Source organism: Neolamprologus brichardi, chromosome 6, assembly GCF_056152115.1.
Source record: "Neolamprologus brichardi isolate AB-2024 chromosome 6, ASM5615211v1, whole genome shotgun sequence".
NCBI lineage: Eukaryota > Metazoa > Chordata > Actinopteri > Cichliformes > Cichlidae > Neolamprologus > Neolamprologus brichardi.
The window spans coordinates 13,575,719-13,588,589 of NC_142109.1; the positions used below are offsets into that span (position 1 = coordinate 13,575,719).

Genomic DNA, 12,871 nt, shown 5'->3' on the forward strand with positions numbered 1-12,871 from the left:
TATTTTCCACCCTGATTTACGAATAAATTCTTTACAAATCGTACCATGTGAATTCATGGAATTTTTTTTCACATTCTGTCTCTCACAGTTGAAGTGTACCTCTGGTGCAAATTACTGACCTCTGTCATCATTTTAAGTGGGGGAACTTGCACAATCGGTGGCTGACTAAATACTTTTTTGCCCCACTGTATGCAGGATTTAGACCAACATATGCTCCCGTCCAGACGTCTTTTTGTGGGAAGACCTTGCATATTTGAGTAAGGCAATGCTAAATCTCACAGTCAAGCTATTCCAACAGCGTTGCTTCATAGTAAAAGAGGCTGGGTGCTGAACTGGTAGTGCCGATCATTTACCAGCTGAAAACATATCATGAAAGAAAAAAAGCTCACCAGACCCGGGACTGTTGATGCTAGTTGCTAGAATCCTGTATCAGTCACAAAAAAGAGGATGCTACATAAACATGGCCCTGCCCCAACTCTTTGAGAAGTGTAGCTGCCATTATATTCAAAATGAGCGAATATTTTTCTTAAAATACTAAATTTTCTCTTTTTTTCAGCAGGAATGAAATATGGGCTTATGAGATTTGCACATCATTGCTTTTTGTTTAATTTACATTTTTCAAAACATAAAAAATGTTTCTGTTTTGGACCTGGGGGTTGTACTATAGTTAAACAACATGAAGGGCAGGGTAATGTTGAACAACTGAACGCAGTTTCTGAATGCTACGGAGTACATTTATATTATTTATTTTTCTTAAATGTTTTTTTATTCTAAGGTTTGATACCTTGGGTTTTTATGCTTGTTTCAAATAATAAGTTGTATGTCATTTGACATTTAGAAATGTCTGTTTAAAATTTAAAAACAAATAAAAATGTTTTACTGCTGGTTGTGTAGTTTGTGTGTGTGTGTGAGCATATCAACACAGTTTTCACATTTCTTTATATGTGACATGTCAGAATCTCTCAGGCACTAGTCCAATGCAGAGTTCATGTATTTCCCAGAAAGACATACTGAGTTGCACACATCACAAATGAATAACTGCCCTCACACATCAGCTCTGCCAAAGTTGTATGAGGACACCGACAGCGTGTTTGTAAGACATCTGACACAGAAAATCCACTTTAAGCCAACCTGGAAAACTTCAACTGTAACAAGCTTCAGTTGAAAGCTCTGGAAGGACTGCCAACTGGCAAACTGTACTTATCTGTTTTTGTTTTACCTTGGTTACACTTCCGCACACAGTGGGACTCCTTTTAATTGCACTTTAATTGATTGATTGGTAATTTATTTCAACATGTGAACAATATACAGGTACATTTAATGCTCATTATGGACACATAAAGGCTGGTCTTAAACAGTGTTTACCCTCCGGCTCTGACATGACTGCATGCATTTGGAGTTCAAAAAGAGTTTAAGTGAAGTGATCAGCCAGCACTATAGTCTGTATATAAAAGGCGGACACAGTCTGAATCCTAAACTACGAAGCCAGATTTTGGCTTATCCATGTGACTTCAGGGTTAACCCTTGATTTTCTGTACTAAATGGGTGGCTCACTTTTTGATGGGGTAAATCGCTGTGGTAACTTACGCTGTGAACATAACCTGCTCCGGAGCAAGTTACCAATTACAGATCAACAGGTAAGAAATCATCACTGCCGGCCAATCAATTCTCCATAAAATAGCGTCACCACTCCCAGAAGATCCCTCAGATCCATGTACATGAACAGTGGGGAGGCCTAAAGTGTTTCCTTAACTGTGGACTACTGAATGAACTGGAAACTGTGGGTCACTTTGCCACAGGAATGTCTTAATGTGGTGACTAAATGTCTAATGGTGTTCTACTCGATTCTTTTTTTTTTTTTCCACATCCCCCAGAAAGCACACATGAAGAATTCCTATTCAATCACATTAATTTCCCTTTGATCTGCTACACACTGAAGCAATTTCCACATATCCTTTTATCAGCAGTCCGTGGGACGATAAGCTTTAAAGCTTAGATGTATCCAGTTTTAAGTTTTTAGAGCTCTAATCTTTAATATCACCAGTCCACTCACTTCAACTTAAAACTATTAAGTAGAATTAAAATATTTATTGCATGCCCTAAAGCAACAGATTAACTGAAGATTTTTCTGTGGCATTCATCCCGTTATTTTCACAAGTTTTGAATTTGTTTCGAGATTTATATCACTTTTTGATAACATCACTGGTCTTGGTGGCACTCTTAGGGATGATTTTCTGTGGAAGAAGAGTCACATGATCTATGAAAGGCCCATGTGTGACTAACACCACCCCTTTCATGTGAAGCCACAGGGGTAACGCTGGGTTAATTTAATGACTTGATAACCAGCTCAATGTGACCTTTTATCCTGATCTCCAGTGTATCTAGATAACCGAACGATACCCTGGATGTGTTGAACTCTCTTTTTAGGATAGGGCCCTGGCCTCTGAATTTTTAGCATTAGCATTTTGGTTGCAGCCGTGTTAGTTGGCAGAGATTCCACTTAAACCAAATCCCACAAGTTTTCCATTAATATTGACAACTCCTCAATCTTTCGGTCCTCTCAGGTTAAGAGTGTGTGTCATCCTCGACAGAACTTTGTCATTTCAGTCTCGTAATAGTCACATCAACCGGTCCACCTACTTCCTCTTACGCAACATCAATTGTCTGTCCTTTCCTTACCACCCCCCATATCCTTGTTTATAGCCGCGTCACTTCTGAGATCGATTATTGTAATTCTCTTCAGTCCTCCTAACAAGGCCTTTCGCAATCTCTGACTCCTCCAGAATTCTGCAGCCTGGATCATAACTCGCACACTGAGTTATGATCACTGGTCTTCAGCAGCTTCGCTGGCTGCCTATAGATCAGAGCTTTCAGCCACTCTGCTCCCCAACTTTGAAATTCACTTCCTCATGAGATCACGAATACTGGCTCTCTTCCCTTATTCAAGTCAAAACCCATCTGTTTAAACTGACTTTAAAAATTGATTCCAGTTGTTGACTCCAATGCTGTTCTTTTATGCTTTGAACAGTGACCTTGGGTTGTAGAAAGGTGCCATAAATAAAAATGCACTACTTCCCCCCCAGATAGAAGTGGCTAGATTTGGATACCACAGTGGAGTTAAGCTATGAGCTAATGCTGCCAAGCTTGGTTTGCATGCTACACGCAAGCAACTGTGGCAGTGAATCTGAGGGTGCAAAGCCACCCTCAGTGGCTATATTATCCTGCATCACAATACAGCACATTTCAGAGGAAGTAGAACATTCACAGGCTTAAGAAGGCTTGTTTTGCAAACAAATTATGTAGTACTAGTACATTTCAGAAAAACATTTGCAAACTTTGTAGACAGCCTGCAGTTGGCAGATAAGCTGCCCTTGTATACAGAATGTTAATGGCAGTTTTCCTGTCTGAGTATCTACTAAAGACTCTCTTGCCACTTGCACGATAAATGCTCCATCCCTGATGCTGACCCAGAATCGAACAAAATTAAATAGAACAGTTTGTGTATCTGATACACAATCTCCCATGTATTCTTAAATAGTACGTGAAGCAACAGTTGAGTTATTTTTAACACTTAATGTAAAAAAGAAAGAAAGTTTACAAAAGACTTTCGAGCCGCACACGTAGCAACCAGAGAGGAAAATGCAGAACTGAAGACCTCACAGACAAAACACTGGAGTAAGCATATACTGAATGTACTCAGATACTAGTCCATTAGGTGTATCAGTACATTTTATTCAGTAGTGTATAGCAGTGTGATAACATTATGTATATACACAGTATAGCTAAAAGCTGTGGCACTGACAGCATATTTAAAAACAAATAGGCCAGATGTGTAGCACTGACATGCCATGTTACATTTAGTGTCATCAGCCTATAGCATAAACTACATCTTTAATTTATTATTACGTATGGTAGCAACATAAGCGATAAAAACAGTTATTTACAAATCTACACAAATGCACAGTAGTAGTTTACAGTATTTACATCATTATATAATATTATGTAGAGTTGAGTTTTTGCAAAAGGTCCATTAGTCTGTCCATAAATGTTGTAATATTTTGAAGCGTGTACGTTTCACATGCTGGACACCGATCCTAACAGGAGACAAAAATTAAAGATTTGTTTTTCCTCAAATGAATACAAACAATTACAACTGAAAGCTAAAGAAAGATAATAAGCTTCAGCAGTGGTTATGTGAAAAATGAAAGGAAAAAAATCTTTTTGATTGTACATGTAAGCAAAGACTCTTAAATGGATCCTTTTAGAAGAAGTCAAACTTACATTTTTTGTTGTTTGCAGATTATAATTGAAATCACGGACACATTCCTGTGAATCACCCCCAATTTTTTCCTCATCAAGGACCATTATCAACTCCAACATGTAACATTTCAGCACCATCTTTGTACAGAAATCCTGAAAACACAAGAAAATTTCTTAGCATTTCCTGAAAATGTTCTACAAGTTACATTTCTAAGGAATAAAAATAAATAAAATCACTTTATCATGACAAGCTTTATTATAATAATAATAATAATAAATAATGCCAAACACCAAAATTAAAAGTGTACTAAACACTCCCTTCTTAAGATGATACCAGAGGCCCATATTACGAAGCAGGAATCAGATTATCCAGGTAATCAAGGTTAATTCTGTTTTCTGTACCATGAAGGTTTATTTAACTGGGGTACATCACCATGGTAACAGCCAAACTTGCTCCATGGGTATGTTGAATTCATAATACAGGGCCCAGAGTACGCTGTACAAAACACTCCAAACAAAGAACATGTTGTCTTCTACATGCTTTGAATGGCTGTTGTGTTGGTTGGCTATCTGAATACAGGTATGTTTACCAAGGAGGAAACAGAAGCATGGGCGTGGTGTTAGTGCCTTTTATAGCACTCTGTAAACTGAATGCGTGAATCTTTTTGTTTAGTCTTTGGAGAAGAGTGGAGGTTAAAGAGACCGCAGGATTTGGACATACACACAACACTTGTTAGCACTTTGTAATCGATTCACACGATGATTAGAAATCAAAACTGAACTTTTTAAAAACTTACTGGAAAGTCTTGAATTCTTGGAGCGTAGAGCATCGCATCAGATTTCTGAAAAGACTTTAAAAACAAATAAACATGTTCATTTGTCTCACCAGATGTGCTTCTCACAACAAACAAGGTTAATATATATATATATAAGAAATTGGTGGAATTAAAAAATAAAAAAAAAAACCCAAAAAAACCCCACACACCCTTCTAGTCCCTAGGGATGTTTGAGCACCAAATTTTAACTAGTTCAAGTGAACATTCGTGCCAAAGTTTTAGAAATTCCTTCTAAGCTCTTACGTTCACTTGTTAATGAGAATGGGATTGATTGATGGACAAACAACCAGAAATTTCATCAGTCACTTCCTTAGGTACATCTATTCAGCTACTCATTAAAACACAGATATCAAAATCATGCAATTACATTGTCAGCATATCTAAATGCATTGTTGCTGCAAAGACAAACTGCTAATCTGAGACTTTTCTGTCACAAAGGTTTGCAGATCACATACATAATCTGCTCCTATTGCGCTTACTGCTCTTGCACTTCTGATTAGATGCCACCTGCATTTTGTTACCCCGTATTAATACATGTGTAATGACAATAAAGTTGACTCCTAATCATGGTGTGAAAAAGAAAACATCCAGTGAGTGGCAGCTCTCTGGGTGAAGAGTCTGAGAGCAGAGCAAGATAACCAGATTGCTTCAAACTGTTAAAGCAACAGTAGCTCATATCACCAGTCATTACAAGCAAGTTATGCAAAAGAATCTCTGAACCTACAACACATCAAACCTTGACACAGACGGGCAACAGCAGCAGAAGACTACACCGAGTGCCCCGCCTATCAGCTAAGAACACAAAACTGAAACTCCAGTTACTACACCATCATAAAATTGGGCAATAAAAGATCTGATGACGTTCAGCTGGAAGAGTCAACATTTGGTCTAAATGATATGAAAGCATAGATCCATCCTGTTTTGTGTCACTGTTCAGGCTGGCGGTGTAATACGGTGGGAAACTTTTTCCTTAACACATTTCGGGTCTGTTAGCATCAGCTGATCATCGTTTCTGCCTACATCCATAAATGATGACGTAGCCAGTGACTGTATAATGAGTAAAGGCTCCAGACTGTTGCCAGTGTAGAGGTAAACTGTCCACTATCCATTAGTTCTGACATAACTAGAGTTACAATTTGCTGCTATATAAATAAAACTGACTTGATTTCTTTTTTAAATTGTTTTAAGTCAGTATGAGTGAACAAATGTAGTTTTTAAATGTCATACAAATTTTTAACAATAAACAATAAAAACTCAACGTTACTAAAGAGTTAAAATAAACCACTCACCTTCCCTTCATGAATCAGACCATTCAAACATATCCGTAGATCCCTTGCTTCACTCACAGAATTGGCACATGTAGGCGTACTCAAGAGGCTTTAAGAATGAAAATACAATTAGAAAGAAACAATTATGGCAATATGGAGTTTTGTTGGGTGCAACTGATTTGCTGCACCTAGCCGCTACTGGGGAAAGCAATACGGGTATTTAAATGTAATAATATAGTAAAAGTGATTGAAATGCAGTTTAAATTTAATAAACGAACACAGTTGAAGTTTAGACATTCAAATATAAATGAGCCAAACTTCCAAAGTCCAGTACTGTTGTCATACTGCACACCATCGGCTCAGTCGTGGAGTGCATTTTGCAGAAATTTCAACACTATACAGTCATTCAGTCACTGTAAAAAGAGAGTAAACCCCCATCAATTCTAAGGTTTTACGACTTTTTTTTTTTAATATAGCCTTTACCATGTTGTAAAGTTAAGCAATTATAGCCTGAGATAAACAACACATGGCATATTATGGTTTCATTTGACAAAACCTAAACCAAAATACAGAAGCAGTGTCGCACACACACACACCTCAATAGCTAGCAGAATTGCCTTTAGCAGTAGTAGCTTGAAGCTGGAGAGTTACTGGCCTGCTCTTCTTTACTGCGCTGCTTTTACTTAATCGGCCTTGTGGATATTCGATTTATGCAGTGATCCCTTTTGTTTTGGGTTTTTTTGTTGTTGTTTTTTTTAAAGAAAAGAGACATTTTCCCTACGACCCTTCCCAAAAACAAAACATTTCTACTTGGACTGTGATGAACTCTAACATGTCAAGAATTTCAGGTCCGCTCTTCAGAGTCTGGCATGTGGGTCCTGGACTGTATTATTGTAAAACCACTGTTCTTGGAAAGGCACTTGCATTGCGTTAACACTGCAGACCAGGGCCCCATACCAGGAATCAGGTCCGGCTAACAATTAGTATGTTAACCCTGAGATGAAAGGTAAACTCTTGCTTTTCTGTTCCAGGAAGCTTCGACCTCAACCTGGTTACCATGGTAACACATTCTGTGGCCAGCTATTTGACATGCCAGTTTATTTCCTCATTCATAAAGTCACAGCTTAGGGCAAAGCAAGTCAAACTTCTATATGTTACAAACACTGAAATCACAGTTAGCATGTTAGCAGTTCACATATTCCAGTTAAAATAACCACTTTTACAGTCATTCATTCGCTCACTCATCATTTTATGATAAGGGAGACCGCAATTACGTCACAGACCTATTATTAGCTCAGAGTAAAATCTATAGTCGCCATCTTTCGAACTCAGTGATCAGTTCCTCCAAAACATTTACTGTACATTGCTGTAGCAATCAGTATTTAAATGAAGGTCATCTGTGTAACGCTTTAAAACATAACACACTGATCAATTATTTGGCATGTTGTAATTGGACTTGAGTCTTGGTCTTGAGAGGACGTGAATATTTGAAGATGAGGCTGAAATGACTTTAATCTATTCCCTCAGTGAAGCAGTGGGCAGCCGAAAATCAGGCGCCTGGGGAGGGACGATAGCTTGCTCAGGGGTACCTCAGGGTAGCCGTTCAGTGGATTCGAACCCCCCAACCTTCCGATCATAGGGCGACCACACTACCTACTGAGCTGTCTACAGTCTGAACATTTCATGTTGAAGTCTTTTCACAAACTGGAATACTTTGTTGTTTACCTCAGGTTATATTGACCTGATACTAAGCCCTGATGAGAAACAGATGATTTATTATATCCTTATGCAAGACATTAGAATTAAGAGGATGTACTTATCTGTTTATTTGTAGGCATTTTAAAAAGGTTAGGCTTTCAATATTATTTTGCTGTTTTACATTTCTTTTTATTTTACTGAATATAAGGTTTATGCCAGGCCTGTCCTAAATTAACAGTAGTGACAATTTCTGATTTTTTTTATGGTTCTGTGATGATTAATCCACCAGTATGTGCAAGCTATTTAATCCAAATGAATACTATCATTATTGGCATTATTCATAAATATTCAAGTTTACAGTTTTACAAAAGGAAAAAAGCAGAAACAAAATCGAAAATCACATTAATTTTTTATTAAAATGCCAAATGACAGCTATTTACTTGCACTCCATAATTTTTTGACAGACTTACTAAATTATTTGTGTTTTCTTGTTTTTAAATAACAGGTGATCTAATAAATCTACTAAGCACAGTACACTCATAAGAAAAAACACACACTATATGCCTACCTCAGAACTAACAAACAAAGCCACACCTGAGTTTTGTGGCTCTCTCGGCACAGCTTACAGGTCAGCTGGATCTGGAAACCCCTCTAGAAATTGTACAAGAAAACATTAGATCATCATCATCATCATCATCTTTTATGTCACCAGTTTAAAATTGTAATATAATGGGTGATAAATATGCAATTAAAGTCATTGAAATTTAACAGAAATATGTTAAGCCATCTTTGTGTAACACTGTGGTAAATAATTTCCACTTCTATGGGTGAATAGCAATAACAGATACATAACCATTTTCTCTGAAGTTTTCACATTTCTGTATTCTGTCAGTCTTTTGTGACCATTTGCTCATCTGCTACAGGCTGTGCTCCTTATATTTTTAAGCCAACTCTGTTCTCTTCTTCTATTTTCTGCATCTACTAAAACAACAGAATGAGTATGAAATATTAACTGAAACTCAAATAGTAAATTTTTATTGTGTATTCAAGCTGTTGTCCTGCACTGCTAGAAATACTATCCCGTGCCCACCCACAGTCACCGCACTCTGTAATTATCATACACAAACGAGGTGCAGCCACTCAAAGTGCAGAAAGTCAACCTGCTTTCATAGGGCAGAACTCACAACTTGCATGTAGTGTAAATAACAGCTACATTTTCACTTTAGAGGTTAAATGCTTTGCAATTCCCTCAAAAAAAAAAAACAAAAACAAAAAAAAACAAAACGTACCAGTCTTCCTGTGGCTAACTCTCACCAGAGTTACCCAGCTGGAGTTCTTTGGCTAATCCAGACACTATTTTTTCCCCAGCAATATTTACCAGTTCCTCTTGGAGGAAACTAAGGCATTCCACAGCCAAATGGAATACAATGCAATACAAGCTCTAACAGCTGGGTGTGCCCAGAAAACCTCTAAAGGGAGGCAACCCACACTCATTAGAAATCTACATTTTCATTCCAGATGTACAAGCTGAGGCCCTCACACTACCACCAATATGCAATTTATACAGTGTTTTTGAAAAAACAAAAAATTAAGACCATCACCTAATGTAAAGCTTATACCACAGCTGCTCTAAAATAATTACCAAAATACAGTTAATCCATCAGCAAGGCCAAGCTCTTTAATCAAATTATTTTAATGCTAAAAATGTTCAAATTTACTGTTTTACAGATAAGCAGAAAAAAATAAAAAATAAAAAAAATAGTAAAACAGTTTAATTTTGATTAAGATGCCAAATTAGTTATTTACTTGAGGTCCAGTGCCCAAATTTGGATATTTAAAATAAATTTAGATTTTGTTGTCAATTGTTTAATAAAATTTCTAAAATATTTCCTTTTTTTCTTTTAAATTACAGTTTATATAATAAATTAGTTAAGGACTGCATTTCTGCATCAAAGCTACACCCGAGGCACAAAATAACCAGCATATTCAAAACTAACATGTCACTGGAATCACACTACAATTTACAATTTTCAGTAATGCAGTAACTAAAGCTGTAAATGGACCAAATTCAGTAGCCACATTACAGCTACGTCATTATCTGCATGATAGATGGGGGTGGGAGGTTGGGGGGGGAATTTACAGGAATATATACATCTTAAATGGGTCTTGCTATAATCAGCTAGTGTGCAAACAAACACTAAGTGCAAACACTGCAAAAAGAGGCTGTTGCTAACACAGCATCGGCTCTTTCGAAGCATTCATAGACAACATGCTAACAAAAAGTCTGGCCAGAACCCAAAGTGATGCTAAAGCTAAGTGTATGCTGACCCCAGCACAGCAGCCAGAGATAACAAAGGCAGCGATGACTAGTCAGGCTTGTAACATTGCATCACCCATTTCCAGTTGTTTCTACTGTAGAATTACTGCGGCTTTGCATCTCTTTGGCCTGGTTTTTAATTTGCTTTCTGTTCCGTCTTGTGTTCAATCGCAACTAAACTAAAACAAAGTTTGTGCAGGCCTTTAAGCTTTGTCCCACACACAAACAGGGATTTGTGTTGAGTATCAGGACTGAAGGGTAAGATAAATACTGTTAGATAACATGTCTTACAATGAATTTTAGATCTTTTTACAGAGCAACACAGAAGTAATGTTACAAATTACTTTTTCCCACCAAGCAATGAAGTATTGAATGTATACATTGAGTGCTGCATTACTTTTAAGAATAGTAATGAGTGGATTACTTTTTTTTGTCAACACCAAACTCAACATGCCATCAATGCCTAAAACAAATCCGACTGGCCCGTGTAGTTCCAGCTACTTTTTCTGCAGCCATTTTTCTAACAGACTGGAAGAGAACTGATCAACCTGAGGACATAAATCCCCTAGCAACTAGTGTTAGGGCTGCAGGATTGCAGAGCAAGTCCACCATGCACAACTCTAAATGCAGGCAACAGTGTCAGGCAACTATAAAAAAAGCTTTAGGCTGAACTTCGGCGATCGTGGTTCAAGAGTTGGGAGTTCGCCTTGTAATCGGAAGGTTACAAGGTTCGAGCCCCGGCTTGGACAGTCTCGGTCGTTGTGTCCTTGGGCAAGACACTTCACCCTACTGGTGGTGGTCAGAGGGCCCGGTGGCGCCAGTGTCCGGCAGCCTCGCCTCTGTCAGTGCACCCCAGGGTGGCTGTGGCTACAATGTAGCTTGCCATCACCAGTGTGTGAGAATGGGTGGATGACTGGATGTGTGAAGCGCTTTGGGGTCCTTAGGGACTAGAAAAGCGCTGTAAATACAGGCCATAACTCAGACACCTTAAGGGTACACCTCATTCAGACCAACAACACATGATCTTTGTCCGAAATCTCCATTGGGGAGATGCATGTTATCTAACATCCAATGCTTCAGCAGTTGAATCTTTATGAAGATGAAGAATATTTAAACAGCATAGTGATGAAATGTACTTTTAGTTGTCTTCAATTCTGTTGCAGATGTACTTGTTTTCAATTTGTACTGTAGTAGTACTGAAGTTAAAGGGTGTTTTTTTTGTTTGTTTTGGGGGGGTTAAGAATAGAACTATATTTTCAGTGTTACTATGAAACAGCCGCGTAGCTTAAAATTTTTTACGGTAGCTTAGTGGCGTTAACATTTATCGATGGTACTCTTCAGCACTTACACTTGCTCTTCCAACAGGAGTTGGATGGATAATCACGACTAAATATTTCTTGAAGGTTGCGCTTCAACCGTGATAGTTTCCTGTTACTTGATGCAGACCATCCTTCCTATAAATCATTCTTCAAGTATACAAAACTATTACAGAGACTAAACTGAAGGCAAGACTAATAACCGGTAATTATTTCCTCGTACCTTTGCTCGAACCGTCAGCCGCGTACTACCAAGGACGCATTTATTTCCATACCCTGCAGTCTCGACGCAGTTTGCAGCAATGCTGACAAACAGCGTTGGACAGAATAAAAACGTAAACATTAAGTTAAGCAGAAACAAGAACGTGGTGGACGTGCACATGATTTGGCTCCATTCTCACTGACAGCTGTGCAGAAGCTTCACCCCATAAACACACAACCGGAAAGACGGGCTGCCAAACTAGCTCGCGTCTGACTAAATCGAAAGTGAAAGCAAGTCAGTGAAAGCGAGAGCATTACTTGTTTTTTAAACCAAATTACCATAATGGCACATAGTTCACCAACAGCAGCTGAAATGTATCCCGCGGACCCACGTGGATCGCCCAGTAGACACACCTCCTATATATACGCATTTGATTAGCCTCCCTAATTGGGGACACGCCGTGTTTTCCTCCAGGTGATCAGCCGACAGTTTTGGTTAGACCTCTACCAGTAACGCACTAAAGTGTAACTTACAGCTCGCTGATCTCGGTGACATGTGAGTTGAAAGAGGATCACCGGGAGCGCCGTCATCTGCGCAGAGACTGCGGTTGCCGTTGTCCTAGCCAGCGGAGCAGCAAGCAAAGATTACGCTTTTGCACCTCATTTGTGATAATAAAGCTGGTTTGTCTCATTGGTCTGCAGCCAGTGTTATTAACACTTGTGGCGAGAGTGAGTACGGGTATGATTTCACAGGCTGACTTGCACACGCCCTGTTCTGGTCGTGTTGAGACGTTCACTCCTCCTCCAAGTCGTCACTTTGTCGGTTTCTTTTTTCTTTTCTGTTTCTTTTAATGCATGAGTCAACAGAAATGCTTAACAGAAATGCACATTCAAGAGGGATTTTATTTAATTTTAAATTGATTTTTTTTTAAACACAAATGTGCCTTGCAGTTTATTTCAAACATCAGGATAAAC

General features: G+C 38.4%; 1 protein-coding gene across 2 annotated transcripts; it reads right to left on the bottom strand.

The window, feature by feature from the left end:
- Window positions 1-3,719: 3,719 nt before the first annotated feature.
- Window positions 3,720-12,650, bottom strand: il15 (interleukin 15). 2 transcript variants are annotated; one of them, XM_035906385.2, is made up of 6 exons: window positions 12,431-12,650; window positions 8,631-8,713; window positions 6,386-6,473; window positions 5,058-5,111; window positions 4,282-4,413; window positions 3,720-4,094 (listed from the first exon to the last, which is right to left on the bottom strand). In XM_035906385.2, the coding sequence occupies exons 1-6, from the start codon at window positions 12,485-12,487 to the stop codon at window positions 3,999-4,001; spliced, it is 510 nt and encodes a 169-aa protein (XP_035762278.2). In that variant the 5' UTR covers window positions 12,488-12,650; the 3' UTR covers window positions 3,720-3,998. The 2 variants fall into 2 exon arrangements, with proteins under 2 accessions (XP_035762278.2, XP_035762277.2); XM_035906384.2 differs by lacking the exon at window positions 12,431-12,650 and adding an exon at window positions 11,919-12,158.
- Window positions 12,651-12,871: the final 221 nt, after the last annotated feature.

Coding starts and splice junctions, on each gene's coding strand:
- il15 (XM_035906384.2), bottom strand. CDS start 12,077: ATGTGCACGTCCACCACGTTCTTGTTTCTGCTTAACTTAATGTTTACG. Junction 6,474..8,630: donor CTTTGTTTGTTAGTTCTGAG/GTAGGCATATAG, acceptor TCATTCTTAAAG/CCTCTTGAGTACGCCTACAT. Junction 5,112..6,385: donor GTCTGATTCATGAAGGGAAG/GTGAGTGGTTTA, acceptor TTGTTTTTAAAG/TCTTTTCAGAAATCTGATGC.